The sequence below is a fragment of the Triticum urartu genome, chromosome 7A (assembly GCF_056163025.1).
Source record: "Triticum urartu cultivar PI428250 chromosome 7A, HENAU_Tu73, whole genome shotgun sequence".
Lineage (NCBI taxonomy): Eukaryota > Viridiplantae > Streptophyta > Magnoliopsida > Poales > Poaceae > Triticum > Triticum urartu.
In genome coordinates, this window is record NC_141879.1 from 160478247 (window position 1) to 160501833 (window position 23587).

Below are 23587 nucleotides of genomic sequence, written 5' to 3' on the forward strand. Positions count from 1 at the left end.
GGATCTGAATATTGAAGACCCATTGACTAAGCCTCTCACGAGCAAAACATGATCAGCACCAAGACTCCATGGGCGTTAGAATCATTACTATGTAATCTAGATTATTGACTCTGCAAGTGGGAGACTGAAGGAAATATGCCCTAGAGGCAATAATAAAGTTGTTGTTTATATTTCTTTATATCATGATAAATGTTTATTATTCATGCTAGAATTGTATTAACTAGAAACTTAGTACATGTGTGAATACATAGACAAATAGAGTGTCCCTAGTATGCCTCTACTTGACTAGCTTGTTAATCAAAGATGGTTAAGTTTCCTGACCATGGACATGTGTTGTCATTTGATGAATGGGATCACATCATTAGAGAATGATGTGATAGCTTAGCATAATGATCGTTTAGTTTTATTTCTATTGCTTTCTTCATGACTTATACATGTTCCTCTGACTATGCGATTATGCAACTCCCGAAAACCGGAGGAACACCTTGTGTGCTATCAAACGTCACAACGTAACTGGGTGATTATAAAGATGCTCTACAGGTGTCTCCGATGGTGTTTGTTGAGTCGGCATAGATCGAGATTAGGATTTGTCACTCTGTGTATCAGAGAGGTATCTCTGGGCCCTCTCGGTAATGAACATCACTGCGAGCCTTGCAAGAAATGTGTCTAATGAGTTAGTCACGGGATGATGCATTACGGAACGAGTAAAGAGACTTGCTGGTAACGAGATTGAACTAGGTATGGTGATACCGACGATCAAATCTCGGGCAAGTAACATACCAACGACAAAGGAAATAACGTATGTTGTTATGCGGTTTTGACCGATAAAGATCTTCGTAGAATATGTAGAAGCTAATATGAGCATCCAGTTTCCGCTATTGGTTATTGACCGAAGATGTGTCTCGGTCATGTCTACATAGTACTCGAACCCGTAGGGTCCGCACGCTTAGCGTTCGATGACGATTTGTATTATGAGTTATGTGATTTGATGACCGAAGATTGTTCGGAGTCTCGGATGAGATCACAGACATGACGAGGAGTCTCGAAATGGTTGATACATAAAGATTGATATATTGGATGATGTTATTCGGACACCGGATGAGTTCCGAGAGGTACCGGATACCTATCGGAGTGCCGAAGGGTTATCGAAACCCCCCAGGGGAACTAATCGGCCTTGATGGGCCTTAGTGGGAAGAGAGGAAGGGCCACAAGGGGCTGGCCGCGCCCACCCCCCCCTTGGGTCCGAATTGGACTAGGGGAAGGGGGCGGCGCCCCCCTTTCCATCCCTTCCCCCTCTTCCTTCCTTCTTCCCCCTCTTCCTTAGGTGGAATCCTACTAGGACTTGGAGTCCTAGTAGGACTCCCCTCTCCTAGCGTGCCCTAGGAGGGCCATCCGGCCTCCCCTCCCCTCCTTTATATACGGGGCAGGGGGCACCCTAGAACACACAAGTTTCTCTTAACCGTGTGCGGTGCCCCCCTCCACAGTTACACACCTCAGTCATATCGTCGTAGTGCTTAGGAAAATCCCTGCACCGGTAACTTCATCATCACCGTCACCACGCCATCTTGCTAATGGAACTCTCCCTCGGCCTCAACTGGATCAAGAGTTCGAGGGATGTCATCGAGCTGAACGTGTGCTGAACGCGGAGGTGCCATACGTTCGGTGCTTGGATCGGTTGGATCGCGAAAACGTTCGACTACATCAACCGCGTTACTAAATGCTTCCGCTTTTGGTCTATGAGGGTACGTGGACACACTCTCCCCGCTCGTTGCTATGCATCTCCTAGATAGTTCTTGTGTGATCGTAGGTAAATGTTTTGAAATACTGTGTTTCCCAACATAAACCGAATCACACAGAACAAGGGAGAACCTTACTCTGATACCAATTGAAAGTGCTAGTTATCGACTAGGGGGGGTGAATAGGCGATTTTTATGAAAGTCTTCAAAACATGGGGGCTTTGAAGACGAATAGTAGAAATGAACCTATTGATATGCAGCAGAAGGTAGACTACACTAGACAAGCCATAGTCAAGTAAGCAATGAAGTGAAAGCACGAAGACTATCAGCAACTAGGTAGTATAGATCGGGATGGAAGATGGTATGAAGCCAAACGGTAAATAGTCTTCACACAGTGAAGACAATCATATCATGCAAGCAGACAATGACTTCACGAAGACAGACTAAAAGTAAAGGGAAGTGAAGGATAGAACCAGTAGCTTCTTGAAGGCAAGGATTTGGTAGACCAGTTCCAGTTGCTGCGACAACTGTACATCTGGTTAGGGAGGCTGAGATTTAACTCATAAGACCACGTCTTAACCTTATTCCCCTTGAGCTAAGAACACTTAGTCCTCGCACAATCACTCTGGTAAGTCTTCAAGGTAGACTTCCAAACCTTCACAGACTTCGTTCACTGGTAATCCACAATGGCTCTTGGATGCTCAGAATGCGACACCTAATTGGCTGGAGGATTCACAGTCCTCAAGTGTAACAAGTCTTCAGATCACGCGGACAGAAAGACTTCAGTGATGCCTAACACTCTTTAGCTCTGGGTGTTTTGGGCTTTGTCCTCGCAAGGATCTCTCTCTCAAATGCTTCGGAGGTGCGTTGCTCTCAAACGACAAAAGCCGTGCACTAACTCTGAGCAGCCCCCAATATATGGTGTAGGTGAAGGAAATATGCCCTAGAGGCAATAATAAAGTTATTATTTATTTCCTTATATCACGATAAATGTTTATAATTCATGCTAGAATTGTATTAACCAGAAACATAATACATGTGTGAGTACATAGACAAACAGAGTGTCACTAGTATGCCTCTACTTGACTAGCTCGTTGATCAAAGATGGTTATGTTTCCTAGCCATAGACATGAGTTGTCATTTGGTTAATGGGATCACGTCATTAGGAGAATGATGTGATTGACATGACCCATTCCGTTAACTTAGCACACGATTGTTTAGTATGTTGCTATTGCTTTCTTCATGACTTATACATGTTCCTATGACTATGAGATTATGCAACTCCCGTTTACCAGAGGAACACTTTGTGTGCTACCAAACGTCACAACGTAACTGGGTGATTATAAAGGTGCTCTACAGGTGTCTCCGAAGGTACTTGTTGGGTTGGCGTATTTTGAGATTAGGATTTGTCACTCCGATTGTCGGAGAGGTATCTCTGGGCCCTCTCGGTAATGCACATCACTTAAGCCTGGCAAGCATTGCAACTAATGAGTTAGTTGCGGGATGATGTATTACGGAATGAGTAAAGAGACTTGCCGGTAATGAGATTGAACTAGGTATTGAGATACCGACGATCGAATCTCGGGCAAGTAACATACCGATGACAAAGGGAACAACGTATGTTGTTATGCGGTCTGACCGATAAAGATCTTCGTAGAATATGTGGGAGCCAATATGAGCATCCAGGTTCCGCTATTGGTTATTGACCGGAGACGTGTCTCGGTCATGTCTACATAGTTCTCGAACCCGTAGGGTCCGCACGCTTAACGTTTCGATGATAGTTATATTATGAGTTTATATGTTTTGATGTACCGAAGGTTGTTCGGAGTCCCGGATGTGATCACGGACATGACGAGGAGTCTCGAAATGGTCGATACATGAAGATTGATATATTGGAAGCCTATGTTTGGATATCGGAAGTGTTCCGGGTGAAATCGGGATTTTACCGGAGTACCAGGAGGTTACCGGAACCCCCCGGGGGGTTAATGGGCCATAGTGGGCCTTAGTGGAGAAGAGGAGAGGCAGCCAGGGCAAGGGCCGCGTGCCCCTCCCCCCTAGTCCGAATAGGACAAGGAGAGGGGGGCGGCACCCCCCTTCCTTCTTCTCCACCTCTCCCCCCCAAGTCCTAATCCAACTAGGAAAGGGGGGGAGTCCTACTCCCGGTGGGAGTAGGACTCCTCCTGGCGCGCCCCCCTTAGCCGGCCGCACCTCCCCCCCTTGCTCCTTTATATACGGGGGCAGGGGGCACCCTAGACACAATAATTGATCGTTTGATATTTTAGCCATGTGCGATGCCCCCCTCCACCATAGTCCACCTCGATAAAACTGTAGCGGTGCTTAGGCGAAGCCCTGCGTCGGTAGAACGTCATCATCGTCACCACACCGTCGTGCTAACGAAACTCTCCCTCAACACTCGGCTGGATCGGAGTTCGAGGGACGTCATCGGGCTGAACGTGTGCTGAACTCGGAGGTGCCGTGCGTTCGATACTTGATTGGTCAGATCGTGAAGACGTACGACTACATCAACCGCGTTGTGCTAACGCTTCCTCTTTCGGTCTACGAGGGTACGTGGACAACGCTCTCCCCTCTTGTTGCTATGCATCACCATGATCTTGCGTGTGCATAGGATTTTTTTTGAAATTACTACGTTCCCCAACAGTGGCATTCGAGCCAGGTTTTATTCGTAGATGTCATATGCATGAGTAGAACACAAGTGAGTTGTGGGCGATATAAGTCATACTGCTTACCAGCATGTCATACTTTGGTTCGGCGGTATTTTTGGATGAAGCGGCCCGGACCGACATTACGCGTACGCTTACGCGAGACTGGTTCTACCGACGTGCTTTGCACATAGGTGGCTGGCGGGTGTCAGTTTATCCAACTTTAGTTGAACCGAGTGTGGCTACGCCCCGTCCCTGTGAAGGTTAAAACATCACCAACTTGACAAACTATCGTTGTGGTTTTGATGCGTAGGTAAGAACGGTTCTTGCTAAGCCCGTAGCAGCCACGTAAAACTTGCAACAACAAAGTAGAGGACGTCTAACTTGTTTTTGCGGGGCATGTTGTGATGTGATATGGTCAAGACATGATGCTAAATTTTATTGTATGAGATAATCATGTTTTGTAACCGAGTTATCGGCAACTGGCAGGAGCCATATGGTTATCGCTTTATTGTATGCAATGCAATCGCCCTGTAATGCTTTACTTTATCACTAAGCGGTAGCGATAGTCGTAGAAGCATAAGATTGGCGAGAAGACAACGATGCTACGATGGATATCAAGGTGTCGCGCCGGTGACGATGGTGATCATGGAGGTGCTTCGGAGATGGAGATCACAAGCACAAGATGATGATGGCCATATCATATCACTTATATTGGTTGCATGTGATGTTTATCTTTTATGCATCTTATCTTGCTTTGATTAACGGTAGCATTATAAGATGATCTCTCACTAAATTTCAAGATAAAAGTGTTCTCCCTGAGTATGCACCGTTGCCAAAGTTCGTCGTGCCCAGACACCACGTGATGATCGGGTGTGATAAGCTCTACGTCCATCTACAACGGGTGCAAGCCAGTTTTGCACACGCATAATACTTGGGTTAAACTTGACGAGCCTAGCATATGCAGATATTGCCTCGGAACACTGAGACCGAAAGGTCGAGCGTGAATCATATAGTAGATATGATTAACATAGTGATGTTCACCATTGAAAACTACTCCATTTCACGTGATGATCGGTTATGGTTTAGTTGATTTGGATCACGTGATCACTTAGAAGATTAGAGGGATGTCTATCTAAGTGGGAGTTCTTAAGTAATATGATTAATTGAACTTAAATTTATCATGAACTTAGTACCTGATAGTATCTTGCTTGTCTATGTTGATTGTAGATAGATGGCCCGTGCTGTTGTTCTGTTCAATTTTAATGCGTTCCTTGAGAAAGCAAAGTTGAAAGATGATGGTAGCAATTACACGGACTGGGTCCGTAACTTGAGGATTATCCTCATTGCTGCACAGAAGAATTACGTCCTGGAAGCACCGCTAGGTGTACCACCTGCGCCGGCAACTGCAGACACTGTGAACGCCTGGCAGTCACGTGTTGATGACTGCTCGATAGTTCAGTGTGCCATGCTTTACGGCTTAGAACCGGGACTTCAATGACGTTTTGAACGTCATGGAGCATATGAGATGTTTCAAGAGTTGAAGTTAATATGTCAAAAGAATGCCCGGATTGAGAGATATGAAGTCTCCAATAAGTTCTACAGCTGCAAGATGGAGGAGAATAGTTCTGTCAGTGAGCATATACTCAAGATGTCTGGGTATAATAATCACATGATTCAACTGGGAGTTAATCTTCCGGATGATAGCGTCATTGACAGAATTCTCCAGTCACTTCCACCAAGCTACAAGAGCTTCGTGATGAACTATACATGCAAGGGATGGATAAGACGATTCCCGAGCTCTTCGCAATGCTAAAGGCTGCGAAGGTAGAAATCAAAAAGAAGCATCAAGTGTTGATGGTCAATAAGACCACTAGTTTCAAGAAAAAGGGCAAAGGGAAGAAGAAGGGGAACTTCAAGAAGAACATCAAGCAAGTTTCTGCTTAGGAGAAGAAACCCAAGTCTGGACCTAAGCCTGAAACTGAGTGCTTCTACTGCAAGCAGACTGGTCACTGCTTCCAAGTATTTGGCGGATAAGAAGGATGGCAAGGTGAACAAAGGTATATGTGATATACATGTTATTGATGTGTACCTTACTAGAGCAAGTAGTAGCACCTGGGTATTTGATACTGGTTCTGTTGCTAATATTTGCAACTCGAAACAGGGACTATGGATTAAGCGAACACTGGCCAAGGACGAGGTGACGATGCGCGTGGGAAATGGTTCCAAAGTCGATGTGATCGCGGTCGGCACGCTACCTCTACATCTACCTTCGGGATTAGTTTTAGACCTAAATAATTGTTATTTGGTGCCAGCATTGAGCATGAACATTATATCTGGATCTTGTTTGATGCGAGACGGTTATTCATTTAAATCAGAGAATAATGGTTGTTCTATTTATATGAGTAATATCTTTTATAGTCATGCACGCTTGAAGAGTGGTCTATTTTTGATGAATCTCAATAGTAGTGATACACATATTCGTAATGTTGAAACCAAAAGATGCAGAGTTGATAATGATAGTGCAACTTATTTGTGGCACTGCCGTTTAGGTCATATCGGTGTAAAGCGCATGAAGAAACCCCATACCGATGGACTTATGGAACCACTTGATTATGAATCACTTGGTACTTGCGAACCGTGCCTTATGGGCAAGATGACTAAAACGCCGTTCTCCGGTACTATGGAGAGAGCAACAGATTTGTTAGAAATCATACATACAGATGTATGTGGTCCAATGAATGTTGAGGCTCGTGGCGGGTATCGTTATTTTCTCACCTTCACAGATGATTTAAGCAGATATGGGTATATCTACTTAATGAAACATAAGTCTGAAACGTTTGAAAAGTTCAAAGAATTTCAGAGTGAAGTTGAAAATCATCGTAACAAGAAAATAAAGTTTCTACGATCTGATCGTGGAGGAGAAAATTTGAGTTACGAGTTTGCTCTACATTTGAAACAATGCGGAATAGTTTCGCAACTCACGCCACCCGGAACACCACAGCGTAATGGTGTGTCCGAACGTCGTAGTCGTACTTTACTAGATATGGTGCGATCTATGATGTCTCTTACTGATTTACTGCTATCATTTTGGGGTTATGCTTTAGAGACGGCTGCATTCATGTTAAATAGGGCACCATCAAAATCCGTTGAGACGACGCCTTATGAACTGTGGTTTGGCAAGAAACCAAAGTTGTCGTTTCTTAAAGTTTGGGGCTGCGATGCTTATGTGAAAAAGCTTCAACCTGATAAGCTCGAACCCAAATCAGAAAAATGTGTCTTCATAGGATACCCAAAGGAGACTGTTGGGTACACCTTCTATCACAGATTCGAAGGCAAGACATTCGTTGTTAAGAATGGATCCTTTCTAGAGAAGGAGTTTCTCTCGAAAGAAGTGAGTGGGAGGAAAGTAGAACTTGATGAGGTAACTGTACCTGCTCCCTTATTGGAAAGTAGCTCATCACAGAAATCTATTCATGTGACGCCTACACCAATTAGTGGGGAAGTTAATGATGATGATCATGGAACTTCAGATCAAGTTGTTACTGAACCTCGTAGATCAACCAGAGTAAGATCCGCACCAGAGTGGTACGGTAATCCTGTTCTGGAAGTCATGTTACTCGACCATGATGAACCTACGAACTATGAAGAAGCGATGGTGAGCCCAAATTCCGCAAAATGGCTTGAGGCCATGAAATCTGAGATGGGATCCATGTATGAGAACAAAGTGTGGACTTTGGTTGACTTGCCCGATGATCGGCAAGCAATTGAGAATAAATGGATCTTCAAGAAGAAGACTGACGCTGACGGTAATGTTACTGTCTACAAAGCTCGACTTGTTGCGAAAGGTTTTCGACAAGTTCAAGGGATTGACTACGATGAGACCTTCTCACCCGTAGCGATGCTTAAGTCTGTCCAAATCATGTTAGCAATTGCCGCATTTTATGATTATGAAATTTGGCAGATGGATGTCAAAACTGCATTCCTGAATGGATTTCTGGAAGAAGAGTTGTATATGATGCAACCAGAAGGTTTTGTCGATCCAAAGGAGGCTAACAAAGTGTGCAAGCTCCAGCAATCCATTTATGGACTGGTGTAAGCCTCTCGGAGTTGGAATAAACGCTTTGATAGTGTGATCAAAGCATTTGGTTTTGTACAGACTTTTGGAGAAGTCTGTATTTACAAGAAAGTGAGTGGGAGCTCTGTAGCATTTCTGATATTATATGTGGATGACATATTGCTGATTGGAAATGATATAGCATTTATGGATAGCATAAAGGGATACTTGAATAAGAGTTTTTCAATGAAAGACCTCGGTGAAGCTGCTTATATATTGGGCATTAAGATCTATAGAGATAGATCAAGACGCTTAATTGGACTTTCACCAAGCACATACCTTGACAAAGTTTTGAATAAGTTCAAAATGGATCAAGCAAAGAAAGGGTTCTTGCCTATGTTACAAGGTGTGAAGTTGAGTAAGACTCAATGCCCGACCACTGCAGAAGATAGAGAGAAAATGAAAGATGTTCCCTATGCTTCAGCCATAGGCTCTATCATGTATGCAATGCTGTGTACCAGACCTGATGTGTGCCTTGCTATAAGTCTAGCAGGGAGGTACCAAAGTAATCTAGGAGTGGATCACTGGACAGCGGTCAAGAACATCCTGAAATACCTGAAAAGGACTAAGGATATGTTTCTCGTTTATGGAGGTGACAAAGAGCTCATCGTAAATGTTTACATTGATGCAAACTTTGACACTGATTCGGACGATTCTAAATCACAAACCGGATATGTGTTTACATTGAACGGTGGAGCTGTCAGTTGGTGCAGTTCTAAACAAAGCATCGTGGCGGGATCTATGTGTGAAGCGGAGTACATAGCTGCTTCGGAAGCAGCAAATGAAGGAGTCTGGATGAAGGAGTTCATATCCGATCTAGGTGTCATACCTAGTGCATCGGCTCCAATGAAAATCTTTTGTGACAATACTGGTGCAATTGCCTTGGCGAAGGAATCCAGATTTCACAAGAGAGCCAAGCACATCAAGAGACGCTTCAATTCCATCTAGGATCTAGTCCAGGTGGGAGACATAGAAATTTGTAAGATACATACAGATCTGAATGTTGCAGACCCATTGACTAAGCCTCTTCCACAAGCAAAACATGATCAGCACCAAGACTCCACGGGTGTTAGGATCATTACTATGTAATCTAGATTATTGACTCTAGTGCAAGTGGGAGACTGAAGGAAATATGCCCTAGAGGCAATAATAAAGTTATTATTTATTTCCTTGTATCATGATAAATGTTTATTATTCATGCTAGAATTGTATTAACCGGAAACATAATACATGTGTGAATACATAGACAAACAGAGTGTCACTAGTATGCCTCTACTTGACTAGCTCGTTGATTAAAGATGGTTATGTTTCCTAGCCATAGACATGAGTTGTCATTTAGTTAACGGGATCACATCATTAGGAGAATGATGTGATTGACATGACCCATTCCGTTAGCTTAGCACCCGATCGTTTAGTATGTTGCTATTGCTTTCTTCATGACTTATACATGTTCCTATGACTATGAGATTATGCAACTCCCGTTTACCGGAGGAACACTTTGTGTGCTACCAAACGTCACAACGTAACTGGGTGATTATAAAGGTGCTCTACAGGTGTCTCCGAAGGTACTTGTTGGGTTGGCATATTTCGAGATTAGGATTTGTCACTCCGATTGTCGGAGAGGTATCTCTGGGCCCTCTCGGTAATGCACATCACTTAAGCCTTGCAAGCATTGAAACTAATGAGTTAGTTGCGGGATGATATATTACGGAACGAGTAAAGAGACTTGCCGGTAACGAGATTGAACTAGGTATTGAGATACCGACGATCGAATCTCGAGCAAGTAACATACCGATGACAAAGGGAACAACGTATGTTGTTATGCAGTCTGACCGATAAAGATCTTCGTAGAATATGTGGGAGCCAATATGAGTATCCAGGTTCCGCTATTGTTTATTGACCGGAGACGTGTCTCGGTCATGTCTACATAGTTCTCGAACCCGTAGGGTCCGCATGCTTAACGTTTCGATGATAGTTATATTATGAGTTTATATGTTTTGATTTACCGAAGGTTGTTCGGAGTCCCGGATGTGATCACAGACATGACGAGGAGTCTCGAAATGATCAAGACATGAAGATCAATATATTGGAAGCCTATTTACCGGAGTACCGGGAGGTTACCAGAACCCCCCGGGGGGTTAATGGGCCATAGTGGGCCTTAGTGGAGAAGAGGAGAGGCGGCCAGGGCAAGGGCCGCGCGCCCCTCCCCCCTTGTCCGAATAGGACAAGGAGAGGGGGGTGGCGCCCCCCCTTCCTTCTTCTCCTCCACCTCTCCCCCCCCAAGTCCTAATCCAACTAGGAAACGGGGGAATCCTACTCCCAGCGCACCCCCGTTGGCCGGCCGCACCTCCCCCCTTGCTCCTTTATATATGGGGGCAGGGGGGCACCCTAGACACAACAATTGATCGTTTGATCTTTTAGCCGTGTGTGGTGCCCCCCTCCACCATAGTCACCTCGATAATACTGTAGCAGTGCTTAGGCGAAGCCCTGCGTCGGCAGAACATCATCATCACCACGTCGTCGTGCTGACGAAACTCTCCCTCAACACTCGGCTGGATCGGAGTTCGAGGGACGTCATCGGGCTGAACGTGTGCTGAACTCGGAGGTGCCGTGCGTTCGGTACTTGATCGGTCGGATCGTGAAGACGTACAACTACATCAACCGCGTTGTGCTAAAGCTTCCGCTTTCGATCTACGAGGGTACGTGGACAACACTCTCCCCTCTCGTTTCTATGCATCACCATGATCTTGCGTGTGCGTAGGATTTTTTTTTGAAATTACTACGTTCCCCAACAGTAGGGAGTGGGCTATTTATAGCCAGGAGGCAACTCTACCTGATTTGTCCGAACTGACCCTGGGTCGCTAAGGAACCGACACGTGTCCAACGGTCGGATTTCAAACACACGCGGCAGCTTGACTTCGGCTACAAGTAAAGCTGACTCATCCAGCTCTGGATAAGATTTGCTCTCATTGTCTTCGCTCAAAGACATAGGATTTGGTTGAGCATCACATCAGTCACTCTGACTTTGTTCACTTGGAACCCACTTAGCAGTACGGTGGTTCCTGTGACTCAACAAAGAAGAAAAGGAAACTACGGAACAACTATGTCGTCGCATTCCATAGTCTTCACGTGAATGTCATCTCATGTCATAATCTCCACTGTGAATATCTTCACAAACCACCATTGTCTTCAATGTCTTCATACATTTTTAGGGGTCATCTTTGGTAGGTAAACTGAATCAATAAGGGACTACTACCTGTGTTATCCTGCAGTTCTCACAAACACATTAGTCCCTCAACCAAGTTTGTCGTCAATACTCCAAAACCAACTAGGGGTTGCACTTGATGCACTTACATATTTTTAGGAAGTCATGCAACAAACTAATCTAGACATCCGATTGCTACAACAACCTCCAAATAGCCCTGAGTTTAATTGTTTGGACCTCTGCTTTCATAACTCCCTCCAGTATCTAACCGACTGCAAGTCACCTACAAACATCCAGGAACTGGTACAGGGTGTGGAAGAGGAATTCGAGAACTATGATCCCCACAAGTTGTACAGAAGCTTTATCACATTAGAAGCAGTTATGTTTGAAGTTATGAAAGACAAAGGAGGAAATTGTCACACCCTGATTTTCATGCCACAACACTTAAGCTAATAAATCATGATAAAATGTGGTTTGACAAAAACTTTTGAGTGTTTTGGACCTTACCTTGATTGGATTTTGTATGTTGTTTGCAAGTGCTCTAAAAATCAAATAAATCCTCCAACTCCTATACTTCATCTCCTTTCTCCAAACTCTTGAAACAATGATCATGCCATGTGTATAGGACATAAAAATAATTTCTTACAAAAATAATTTGGCCAAAAAGTATTTTCTAAAATTAGTTTTCCAAAAACCCTTGAATTGAGATTTGCACTGCAAGTACTTGATTTGAGGTGTGAAAAATATTTCAAAAGGTATATTTGAAACCTATTAGATATAGGATTCCCAGAAACCACAAAAATATAATTTTAAAAGTTATTTTCCCATTTTATTTGAAAGCTTTTTCTCAAGGCCAGAAATGGTCTTTAATAGGGAAAAATTATTTTATTGTTTCAAAAATATTTGACAAAATCAGGGAAACTCAGGGGGCATATATTTCCCATATATAAGAGTTTCAACACATGGTCATGTTCAAAATATTGGTCAAATCCCTCAAAAACCCTTTCTAGATATTTCAAGCTTTTGAAATATTTACAAAGGAAATATTCCCCAAAAATTCCAAGAAAATTCTATCATGTCTCATATGACATGTTTGATGAGCTTGCCAAGCCTCATGTCATGGAGAATAGTATAACCCCATGGAATCCCCTCAAAACCATTTCTGCCCATTTCAAGGATTTGAAATATTTCTACAGGAAATATTTTCATAAAAATCAAAGAAAAATCCAGCAAGTCAAAAATGCATATTGTGATCACCCTGCAAAGCCTCATGTCAATCAAGGTCATTTTGGTTCACCAAAATGCCCCAAAACCCTCTCTGACCAGAATCAAGTTTGAACAAGTTTGTACTACCAACTTTCTCTCCTTGACCTCAACTTTTGTGAGCATGTTCATATGCCAAAATGAGGCCACTACACCAAGTAGTGCATCAAGGAGAAGTGTTATGCTCAACTAGATCTACACAAGTCTATTTCTGCTCATTCCTAGGGTTTACAAAAGTTGCATTGGCAACTTTGCCCAAATAAGCTCCAAATTGGTGGATGGCCCTAATTTTATGTGTCATTTCACCCTGTGGGGTCTCATGGCAATTGGAAATCATTTGCTTTCCAAAACCTTTATCAAACTACTTCTGCCACTTATCAAAAATCACCATTTTGACCACTAAAACTATTCTCCTTGAGCTCCACTTTTTACCACAGCTCCTCCTAGACCTCTTCTACCTCCAGTAGCAATGGCTGCAGCTCAGGTCAATAATTGAGGGGTGAAACCACCTCCTTTACCTCTCTGAACAGCCCTTGCACCCCTCTTCCTCACCTCCCTCCTCACTCCAGTGGCCACCCAAGGCATCCAAGGCTTTCCCCACATTCTTTACTCCTCCCTAGAGCTACCAGACACACTTTGCCGTGCCCACTTTGCCAAAAAAATGGCATGCCGGCCATTTGCACGCTCTGGAGCGCGCTACAGTGCGCTCCCGCACTGTAGCCGCCCCCTGCCAACCGTCTCCGGCCACCTCGGGCCTCCCCAGCGTGTCTCACGAGGCCGCCTCGGCATCTGGGACATGGCAAGCTGCCGGCCCCCTCCTAAACCTCTCCCCTCTCTCCTCCATGGAGCTCTCCCGAGTGCGCCGTAGGCCGCGTCCATGGTGCACCACGGCCCCTCTATTTAGAGGCCCTCCCGAGCTCTCCTACGGATTATTCCCGCTCTCCCTCTTCCCTAGCAATCTCCCAGACAAGACACCTCTACCCCTCACGCCCTCCTGCCCCCTCCATGGCTGCCATGGTCGCCGTCGGCCTCCACCCGGCTCCGGCGAACCACTTCGGTGACGAACATGCGAGCTAGGACGCTTCCCAGTTAGAATGCCTATAGGGTTAAGGCAGATGGCATGGGTCCAAGTTGTCAACGAAGATTTCCGCTGCGATGCTATACTCAAGACTTGACCATAATGGTCCTACTTGTGTAATACGGTATGTATGGATGTAAGACTCTTGTTATTCAGCTTATGTGTGTTCAGTGAGCATTGATCTCTGGGATCACTGTACACATGCATTCGGTGATCACGACTTATGAGTCGGGGTCCCCATAGAAATCAATATAAGTTTCCACACTTGCACAAGGATCGTATTCAGAATGCTGGCAGGGAAATAATCAGTGTATATTGCGACAGTCAGGTAGTTGTTGATACCAGGGCCATTATAGAAGAAATTGAAATCGCAATAGGAAAAGAAAAGGGAAGTAAAGAAGTAGTTGTAGAAGGGAAAAGAAGGAAAAGTAAAGGGAATGGAAGAAGTAGCAATAGAAGGGAAAAGAAAGAAACATGAAGAGAAGGGAAGTGAAGTGTATGTCTTGTGAATGTCATGTGTATTGGAATATTGTAATTATTTGAATCTATTGGATTTATTTGAATATATTTCAATTATCTGGATTTATTTGAATTATTTCAACTTATTTGAATTTATTTGTTGCTCGTCTACCCGTACTAGTATTAGTCCTACCAGTCACCTGTTGTGCAGAGGGTGACTGCACTTTTTGTTTAATATGGACATGTGTAGGGTGCTTGCTTGCATCAGGACATCAGAAAAGAACATACTCTCTTGTCTCTCTTGGGAGAGATTAACTTTAATTAAGCCATTTCTCTTGCGAAGCAAGTGCCCTATTTTACTGACTGTCAAAAAGCCATAGTACCCCAAAATAACTTCTGCTTAGTGCTAGAGCAGATCTTCTCAGCTAAGATCCTAATTACTCCTACTAATGATGATATGTCCTTGGGGCCAAGTGGTTGGCAGTATTACTCCTACTAGTATTTTCATGATTCAGCGCCATGCAAATGTATTCCATCAAAAACAGAATCAAAGACATAATGTGGGAGTAGTAGTGGATATTTATTGCCCATGCTGATTATTCACTTCACAAGGTTACCTAGTACTCCATCAAAAACAGAATCAAAGATGGCATGGCATGCTTGACATGATGTAACTAATCTTTGTGCCATAATCTTTCCCATTTTAGAAATGCACTAATCTTTGCCATGGAGTACTATAGATATAGATTGAGTAACTAACGGTGTTACTAATCTTTGCCATGGAGTATTTCTAAAATGCATGAAGGTTATGTATAGTGAAGTGAAACTTCAATTTTGTCATGGATTGGTGATGGTACTGAAATTTGTTGGTAAATCCTTCTGATTTGGCAGGATCCACTACTCACCAAGGCTTTTACTGCCCTTCAGGAAGCCAGCTGCTTTCCAGATCATCATTTAACAGGGGAGGAGGACACAGGATAGTGGTTGCCCAGTGCTTTATCATCAACACAGCTGGTGCCAGATCATCTACTTTCCATGGCAATCCGTGATGGGAAAACCATTTTAGTAAGTTCAAGAGAATAAATAAGTTACAGATTTCATGCACAAAGTGATAAACAGTAGACATATGGAGTGAGTTTTTTGCTCGTAAATCTGCTCTTGCTTAAGCAAGTTTTTGACTGAAACACCTTCAGTAGTGTAACGCCCCGGACACACCCGTCGGTGGTCGTTACTCCTGGCGGGATTTAGACTGGCCCCACAGATCAATACTAATCTTTTCTACGCACTTTGTCCTCACTCGTGCGCACCCGGGAGCAACTTCCCGGTCGGTCACCCATCCTGAAACTACTCCAAGCTGAGCACGCTTAACTTTGGAGTTCTGTCCGAATGGGCTCCCAAAAAAAGGAGGAATTCCTTATTGATATGAGTAGTCTATCATCCCTAATAAGCCAGGCTATCACATACACCCCCACTCAGAGGAACCAACGTCCTTGTCGAGCCACAGGAACGTTCCCTCTTGGCACATACGTCTGTGCATCCAGTCCGGTACATGTACCATGCCGTGTGCCACGACGGGTCAAAAACGTCATGAACAACATGACCGCGCACCTGTCCGCAAACATCCGTGTAACCGCGAGGGTCGGCTCTGATACCAACTTGTAACGCCCCGGACACACCCGCCGGTGTCCTTACTCCTGGCGGGATTTAGACTGGCCCCATAGATCTCGTCTTTTCTACGGACTTTTGTCCTCATTCGTGCGCACTTGGGAGCAACTTCCCGGTCAGTCACCCATCCTGAAATTACTCCAAGCTGAGCACGCTTAACTTTGGAGTTATGTCCGAATGGGCTTCCGGAAAAAAAGGGATTCCTTACTGATATGAGTAGTCTATCATCCCTAATAAGCCAGGCTATCACAAGTAGACACCACAAATCATGGCCTCACCTTTGCTTGTTGGTGCATTTCGAGCATCCTGCGGCAGTCCAGCCTTGCAACAGGGGCAACCAATGATAATCGATACCCTCGAAACAGCCTCATTGACAGCTATTTCCACTCTTTCCTTGCGGAAAACCTTGACGATGTCTTCTTCCTCGTCTTGGTCGATTGGCATCGTCCTGCCATTGATTCCTCGCAGACCAACGCCTTTTCGGGACCACCTCAGCATAATATTCTCAAGGATGCCAACACTTTGAAGTAACTTCTTGTACTTGTTTCTTTCTTGGTGAGCTCTGAATCGTGCCTATCAGAATAAACAGATGGACTTGCTTATGGACTGAACAAAATCCTCAAAACATTAAGGATGCACTAGTACACATCACATAATTACTCCACGCGTAATACAATGTTCTGTTCTGACACAAAGATTAGTTACTAAATCTAGCATTTTAGAATTAGTGGCATTTTAGCATTTTAGAATTAGTGTATATTTAAAATGCTGTTGAGACAGTACTAATTTCAGAGTTCATAGTTCATGACTGAATTTAGAGACAGTAAAAATCTTACTGAAAACAAAATTGTTCAGAGATTGAATGCTTGCAAAATTGTTCAGTTAACTGTGCAAAATTGTTCAGTTAATTGTGCAAAATACTCCAAAATTTAATCTAGCAGAACTAGTGCAAATATTCAGTAAATTTAGTAAATATGGAGTAGAGAAGGGAGCTTGACCCAGGCTGTAGGACTTGGGGTTGATCTGCAGCAGTGCAGAAAACTTGTAGCCGCCGCTGCTGCTGCCAAGTGAGCAGGCGCAACCCACTAGACAGCCCAGCCGTGGTGTTGCAGGCGTGGGTCTTCCACCAGAGAAACAACGAAGAAGACCCAGCCGCCATCGTATTCCTCGTGGAGTTGTCGTCGCCGTCTTCCACACTCGCAAATCCACGACCTTTAGCTTGCCATTGTCATCGGACTCGTCAGCATTTAGCTTGCTGCATCTCCTGTCGTCGTCGGGCTCGTCGGCCTCTATGTTGTTGTTGGTGGTCCGGATCCAGCGCCTCCGGGATCTCCGACGGCGGTTCCGACGCAGCCGGAGTAGAGCGCGGCGGTAGCTGGGGAAATCCAAGATTCTTTTGAGGAAGGAGGGTGCTTGGGCAGGCAGGCGAGCGGTAGCTGCGGCGGCGGAGTAGGAGGCAACCGCGGCAGGAGAGCGGGGGAGCAGGGGAGCTGCGGCGGCGGGGAGAAGGGCAGCTGCTGCTTCTATCGGAGGAGGACGATGAGGAGCGCGGGTTTGGTCGGGAGAAACCAGATGTGTTTTTTGCAAAATTGCCCTCGCGACAAGAATTACAGGATGGAGGGAGTGTACTAGAGTAACAATTTTTGTACATTTCATTAACATATTTCAAAATTGTGGGTTTTAAAATCATAATTAAATTATGTTTTAAATATATGTATTAATTTTTAAGCATTTTTGAAATTTAATCAGGTCTACAAAAGGAACAAAGTGCATTCTTTCATTTTTAAGGTTCTTTTGAAAGGCTTAATTCTTCATTCATAGCCTACTGTGGGCCTCTGGTCTCAAATTTAGCCCAGGGGATCGAAATTTATTCCGAGCGGTATAGAAACTTAGAGCCCACTAGCCCAGCAAACCCTATTATCCCGTATATAACCCCCCCAGCCGGCCCCCAGTCACTCCAGTCCCGCACCCCGCAGCCGCCGCGCGGGCGCGCACGCACTATCCAGCCCCTCACCCTCTCCTCTACACGCGGCAAACCCTAATCCAGCCCCGTCGCCCAAAGCCCCAAACCCTAACCCAGCTGCGGCGGGCGACGGTCGAATCTCCCAGCTTGCCGCGCATCCGGTCGATCTCCCACCTCTCGACACCTCGCGTGCATCCACGGCGGCGCGAACAAGGCGTCGGCAGCGAAGCGAAGGCAAGGGCGCCCATCGAGCGACGGTCGAATCTCCCGGCTCGCCGCGCATCCGGTCGACCTCCCACCTCTCGGCACCTCGCGTCCACGGCGGCGCAAACAAGGCGGCGACAGCTAAGCGAAGGCAAGGGCGCCCATCAGGCGACGCTCGGATCTCCCATCTTGCCGCGCATCTGGTCGATCTCATACCTCTCGACACCTCGCGTCCATGGCGGCGCGAACAGACGGTGGCAGCGAAGCGAGTGCAAGGGGGCGGCGGCGGAGCTCTCAGCCGTTCCCACATATCCGACCTGAACCACCCTCCTTGGCTCTCCAGCATTTCATCTCATCCGACTCAGTCCACGGCGTCGGGGTATGCTATTTTATCCTCATTCCTCATTATATCAATCGCTGTCCTCTGATGTATAATTTGTAACGTGATGGGCAAATGCCTACAAGCAATTCCTTAGATTGATTTAGTATCTTTTAGTCCTTCTAATTTGTTATATGAGCCTCTCTATGTATTTGTATGTTGAGTTGCTGACAGAATGGATGATTGTATGTGTGCTTTACTTCTGTTAAGTGCAAACTATGATATGATTAAGTAATCTGTTATGAGGCCATTCTATGCGTAGTTCCAGAGCTATGGCTTCACAAATTAAAGTAAGTTAATCGAAAGTAAATGGTACTCCCTCCGTCCGGAAATACTTGTCATAGAAATGGATACAAATGGGTGTATCCAGAACTAAAATACATCTAGATACATCCATTCCTTGGACAAGTATTTCCGGACGGAGGGAGTATTTATGAAAAAATCAGGTGTGCATTTGGTAGTCCTTTCGCTCAGAAAACGTTATCTGTTGGGTGAGCACTTGTATGTGCCTATGTGCTTAAGTTGTTTTTTTCTATGATTATGCAAGTTTCTGTACATGTTGACATGATGAAAATAACTTGGTTAATTTCATATACTTAGTAACAGTATTGTCCTGGTTCATTTTATTCTTGTCCACAAATAGTACTAGATGTAGGTGTTATACCGCGGCATTATCAACAACCCTATCCTGGTAATTGCTGTTAAGCTGTGTTTTTCCCCATGGACTATCAAATCTTGAATTGCTGCTTTAATATGTGGTATACTTTAGCTGTAGTTTACAGCTTTTTTAGTTTGTTCTAATTCTGGCTTTTGAGTATATTTTGATACTGATTGGAAAATTTGTGTTGATTGTTTGATTTCAAATATGTGCTGACTGTCAATGTGTGCTGATTGTTTTATTTAAAATAAGTGTTGTTTGCCTGCATTTGGGTTACTTGTTTTTTTTGCTTATGTCTGACAATATAAGAATAACATTCCGTTTTCTGCTTTTAAGGAATGGATCAAGCCCAAGCCTTGTTCTTCTTGCAATGGATCGGCGCCCACCGGACCCAAATCGGCGCCCACCGGACCCAATTGACTGAATTTTTTGATCTTTACTTTGGAGATGCTGCTGTCATATGCAGCAACATTGGTCGCAACTATCTGAAGAGTGCCTACCGGTTTGTCATTGATACATTCAATCGAGGGTATTGCTGGCATGGATCATTTTCTGTACGCAATTTCCTGGTCGCTGGTGAATTATTTATGATGGGCATACCTGCACTCCACAAGACTCTTGGTTTTCATGACCTCCTTATTGATCTTGGAGCCTTGAGCAATGCTTTGCTGCCATACTACTGTGAAGGAAACCAACCTGGAAACGTGCCTGCACTATTCACAGACCATCTTCATTATATTACCACTAATGTCCCATTAGGAATTGGGCCATCAATTGTGTTCCAATCTAGGTTCATTCGTCTGATATACCATCACTTCTCGTTCTCATTGCCGGATCATACGTATTCGCTATTTTCAGCACTTGCAACAGCAAAAAATCATCTTGGGCAGGATGATGTACGCGCATTTAATATTCTCCTTCGACAAGCTTGGAATGATTTACTGATGGATCAGATTGCAGTAGTTGGTCAAAATTGGCCTGATCAAGCCGAACAAAATCCGATCTTTTATGAAATTATGTGGTGGCAGAGCAGGCAGGCAGGGGTACCTCCAAGGAGAGGATATACAGGTACACCTGAGTCATTATACAATTTTGGAAGAAACAACAGAGTTCATGCACCTGAAAAAACAAAGGTATACATATTACTATGTTTGTTGTAAAAAATGTCACAGTTGGGCTGGAGACAAAGCAACGTTGTAAATTTTACCTCTTCTGTCATTTCAAGGGCCAAGGGGAGCTCTGCTAGGGGAGATTCAGCAAGTGCCACCCCATGGTGCAGGGCGTTGGCGATGGATGATCATTACTCCTGAGGGGGAATGGGGCTGGGTGTGGCAGCCTGCTCAAGGGCAGTGGTTCTGGCCGACGGTTCTAGGTGATACCCAGTGGCGAATGACCAAGTGGCCAAATGCTGCACCAGTGCTGCCTCTACTACCATTATCTGCCCAGGTAGTGTGATGAGATCCCTTGGTTTCATGGATACATAAAATTTGAGGCATATACATTAAACAGTGTCTTTACATGCAAACTACACAGGACCAGAAAATGGATAATCCAGAGAATGTGGGCCATATGGTAGGGAAGGAGTTTGGGATGTTCTTTGCTCATGCCACGGCCTTTGTCCTCCTATTCTTACAGTGTGGAACTCCAGAGTAGTAAGTTTTTTCTTCATATTTGTTCAAATTTGGCAAAGAAAGTGCATAGAAAATAATCAAAATTTCTTCTGAATACAGTATTGATCAGCCTCATCAGAGATACGAAGAGGCAATGGATAGTTAACTGCAGAGTAAGTACCTTGTACACACTTGTATTTTCCGACCAGTGAAGCTTGATGTTATGGTCTGATGCCATTTTTTACACTTGTACCTGTGAACATAAATCACATATGTATTTTACATCATGGATTTATATTCTTGTCATTCAATCTGCTAGAGCCAATTTTTAGTTGCGAAACAGGCCTGAGATAATGTCCTATTTTATGTGAGTTTGAATAGGGAACATGAAGTTGACTAGCACACAATTACTAGAGTTTAAAGTGTATTGTCAGGTCTATGCTTCTCTCGGTGTTAGTTTTTTTGTTAGCTAAAGCTTGCCATTCTGATGGAACTTTGTACGGCACATATATTCTGAGTAAATTACTTGAATTACAGACTCAATGTACATACTATACCTCACTTACCACTACGAGCTACTATTTAGGGAGAATTTGTGTTGCTGAAATTCCACGTGTAAAGACATGTTTCGTAGATCTACATGTCTAGATTCTATTTGTTTTTAAAAAGTGCAGTTTTATGTTGCACTTCTTTATTGAATCCAGGCCTGCGTAGCATACACCGAAAGTCTTAAATCTGCAGCTATGTGGAATTGGCTCTTAATTTCGTAGCTCTGTAATTTTTGTACTTAAACAAGTACTCCCTCCTTAAACTAATATAAGAGCATTTAGATTACTACTTTAGTGATCTAAACACACTTATATTAGTTTATAGAGGGAGTAGTTTGGTAATGCTTTGTACTTTGGGGATGGGGACACATTTCACATGATACATGTAGGGATCCAAGTTACGGCCCCACTAGAACCTGCTTTATTTCCTTCCATCACGCTAATCCTTTGTTAAGAAAGTTTGATCTTAACATTTGCCTTTTAGGCTCTGTTTTAGGGTGTTCTCCTTTTTGGGAATATGCAACCTGGGCTGCCCAAGCAGTTTGGGTATAGATGGGACCTTGGAAAGGGTGATTCAATGTTTTGGGAGGATAAATGGATAACTGACTATCCTTTATGCACCACTTATTTGAATCTTTATAATATATGTAATGAGAAGAACCATTCAACTTGTCTATGATGAACAATTTCTCTTTGGATAATGGTTTCTGCTATTGGTTCACATTTCTCTTTGGATAATGATCCCCCCAGGAGGATGTTGCATTCTGCTGGGGTGTATACTGTGCAATTTATTTAGAAGAAATAGTTTGGCTTGTCGTTTATAACCCATCTGCTCTACAGGTCATGCTGTTTTCTCCCATTGTCGAGGCACAGCTGAGAGGAGTTTCGATGTTCCAATGCTGGCAAGATTTAAGTTGAAGGCTGCGGCTACGAGCTTGTGGGCTGATTCGCAATGCGTTCCAGTTTGATCAAATTCTCCAAAAGTTGCACTGATGAGCCAATGCATTGCTGAGTGAATCTTTTTGTAATTTTCTGTTGCTTAGGTCTACTTACTGAATCAGTGAATCTTATTGATTCATGTTGCTCATGACTTCCTTGTAAAAAATTAACATACTATAGCATCTTACCGGATCTTTTTTTATCAATTGGCGTGTACTGTTTTGTACTGCCTCCTTTTGGAAATATTTGTCGGATAAATGGATGTATCTATAGGTATTTCAGTTCTAGATACATCCATTTTTATTCATTTCCTGGACAAGTATTTTCGGATGGAGGGAGTATTATGTTTGAGTTTTGGAATGGTAGTGTTTTCTTCAAGTAGGAAACTGATAGCTCCTACTCCCTCTGTCTGAAAAAGCTTGTCCCAAGCTTGTTTCTCAAATGGATGTATCTAGAACTAACTTGGTGCTAGATACATCAATTTGAGGGACAAGTTTTTTCTGACGAAGGGAGTAATAAGGATTTCAATTGCAAAACAGCAGTTTAGACTGAGTTTGGTTGCTGCATTCGTTTAAGATCATTATGCTGCGTTTGGATGTTTGTATTTGGGCTTGGAAACGTGATTTGGTTTTGGTAGGGGTTTAATTCAGATGATCGAATGTGCTTTGTGGTAGAGCCTGGTAACTGAGTAAAATGCAGGTATGGTATACATATCACGTATGCCACGTCGGCCAAGGGCCCGCAGTCAGATGACTTGGTCATCACTGGAAGAGGGTGAGATAACGAAGTTGTTTCCTACCCTAGCCACCGCCACCAGCCAAGCGACTAGGGAGGCGATCTCTTTCCTCCTATCTCCACCGGCTGGGGCGCTGGTCCCCTCTCCCTTCGACCGCTGCTCCGGCGGGAGGGGGGACCCGTTCCTCCGCTTTTTAAATATATTTAAAAAATAAAGTATGCTATGTCGACACTTCTCACTGCACCACTTTTTCTGTGAGGTGCTCGGGCACTTTGGCCTGGAATTTTATGAGACCATGTTCATCATCTATTATTTCAGTAAAATCAGCTGATTTGTCTGTGCACTCAATTGCCCAGCCCAGGGCCTA

General features: G+C 44.0%; 1 protein-coding gene across 1 annotated transcript; it reads left to right on the top strand.

Annotated features, from left to right (window-relative positions):
- The first annotated feature begins 18143 nt into the window (after positions 1 to 18143).
- On the top strand, positions 18144 to 23073 carry LOC125553427 (uncharacterized). The gene is made up of 6 exons (XM_087537302.1): positions 18144 to 18729; positions 19724 to 20515; positions 20610 to 20833; positions 20921 to 21039; positions 21118 to 21170; positions 22386 to 23073. The coding sequence occupies exons 2-5, from the start codon at positions 19726 to 19728 to the stop codon at positions 21161 to 21163; spliced, it is 1179 nt and encodes a 392-aa protein (XP_087393428.1). The 5' UTR covers positions 18144 to 18729; positions 19724 to 19725; the 3' UTR covers positions 21164 to 21170; positions 22386 to 23073.
- Positions 23074 to 23587: the final 514 nt, after the last annotated feature.

Coding starts and splice junctions, on each gene's coding strand:
- LOC125553427 (XM_087537302.1), top strand. CDS start 19,726: ATGGATCAAGCCCAAGCCTTGTTCTTCTTGCAATGGATCGGCGCCCAC. Junction 20,516..20,609: donor AGTTCATGCACCTGAAAAAA/CAAAGGTATACA, acceptor TTCTGTCATTTC/AAGGGCCAAGGGGAGCTCTG. Junction 20,834..20,920: donor TACTACCATTATCTGCCCAG/GTAGTGTGATGA, acceptor CAAACTACACAG/GACCAGAAAATGGATAATCC.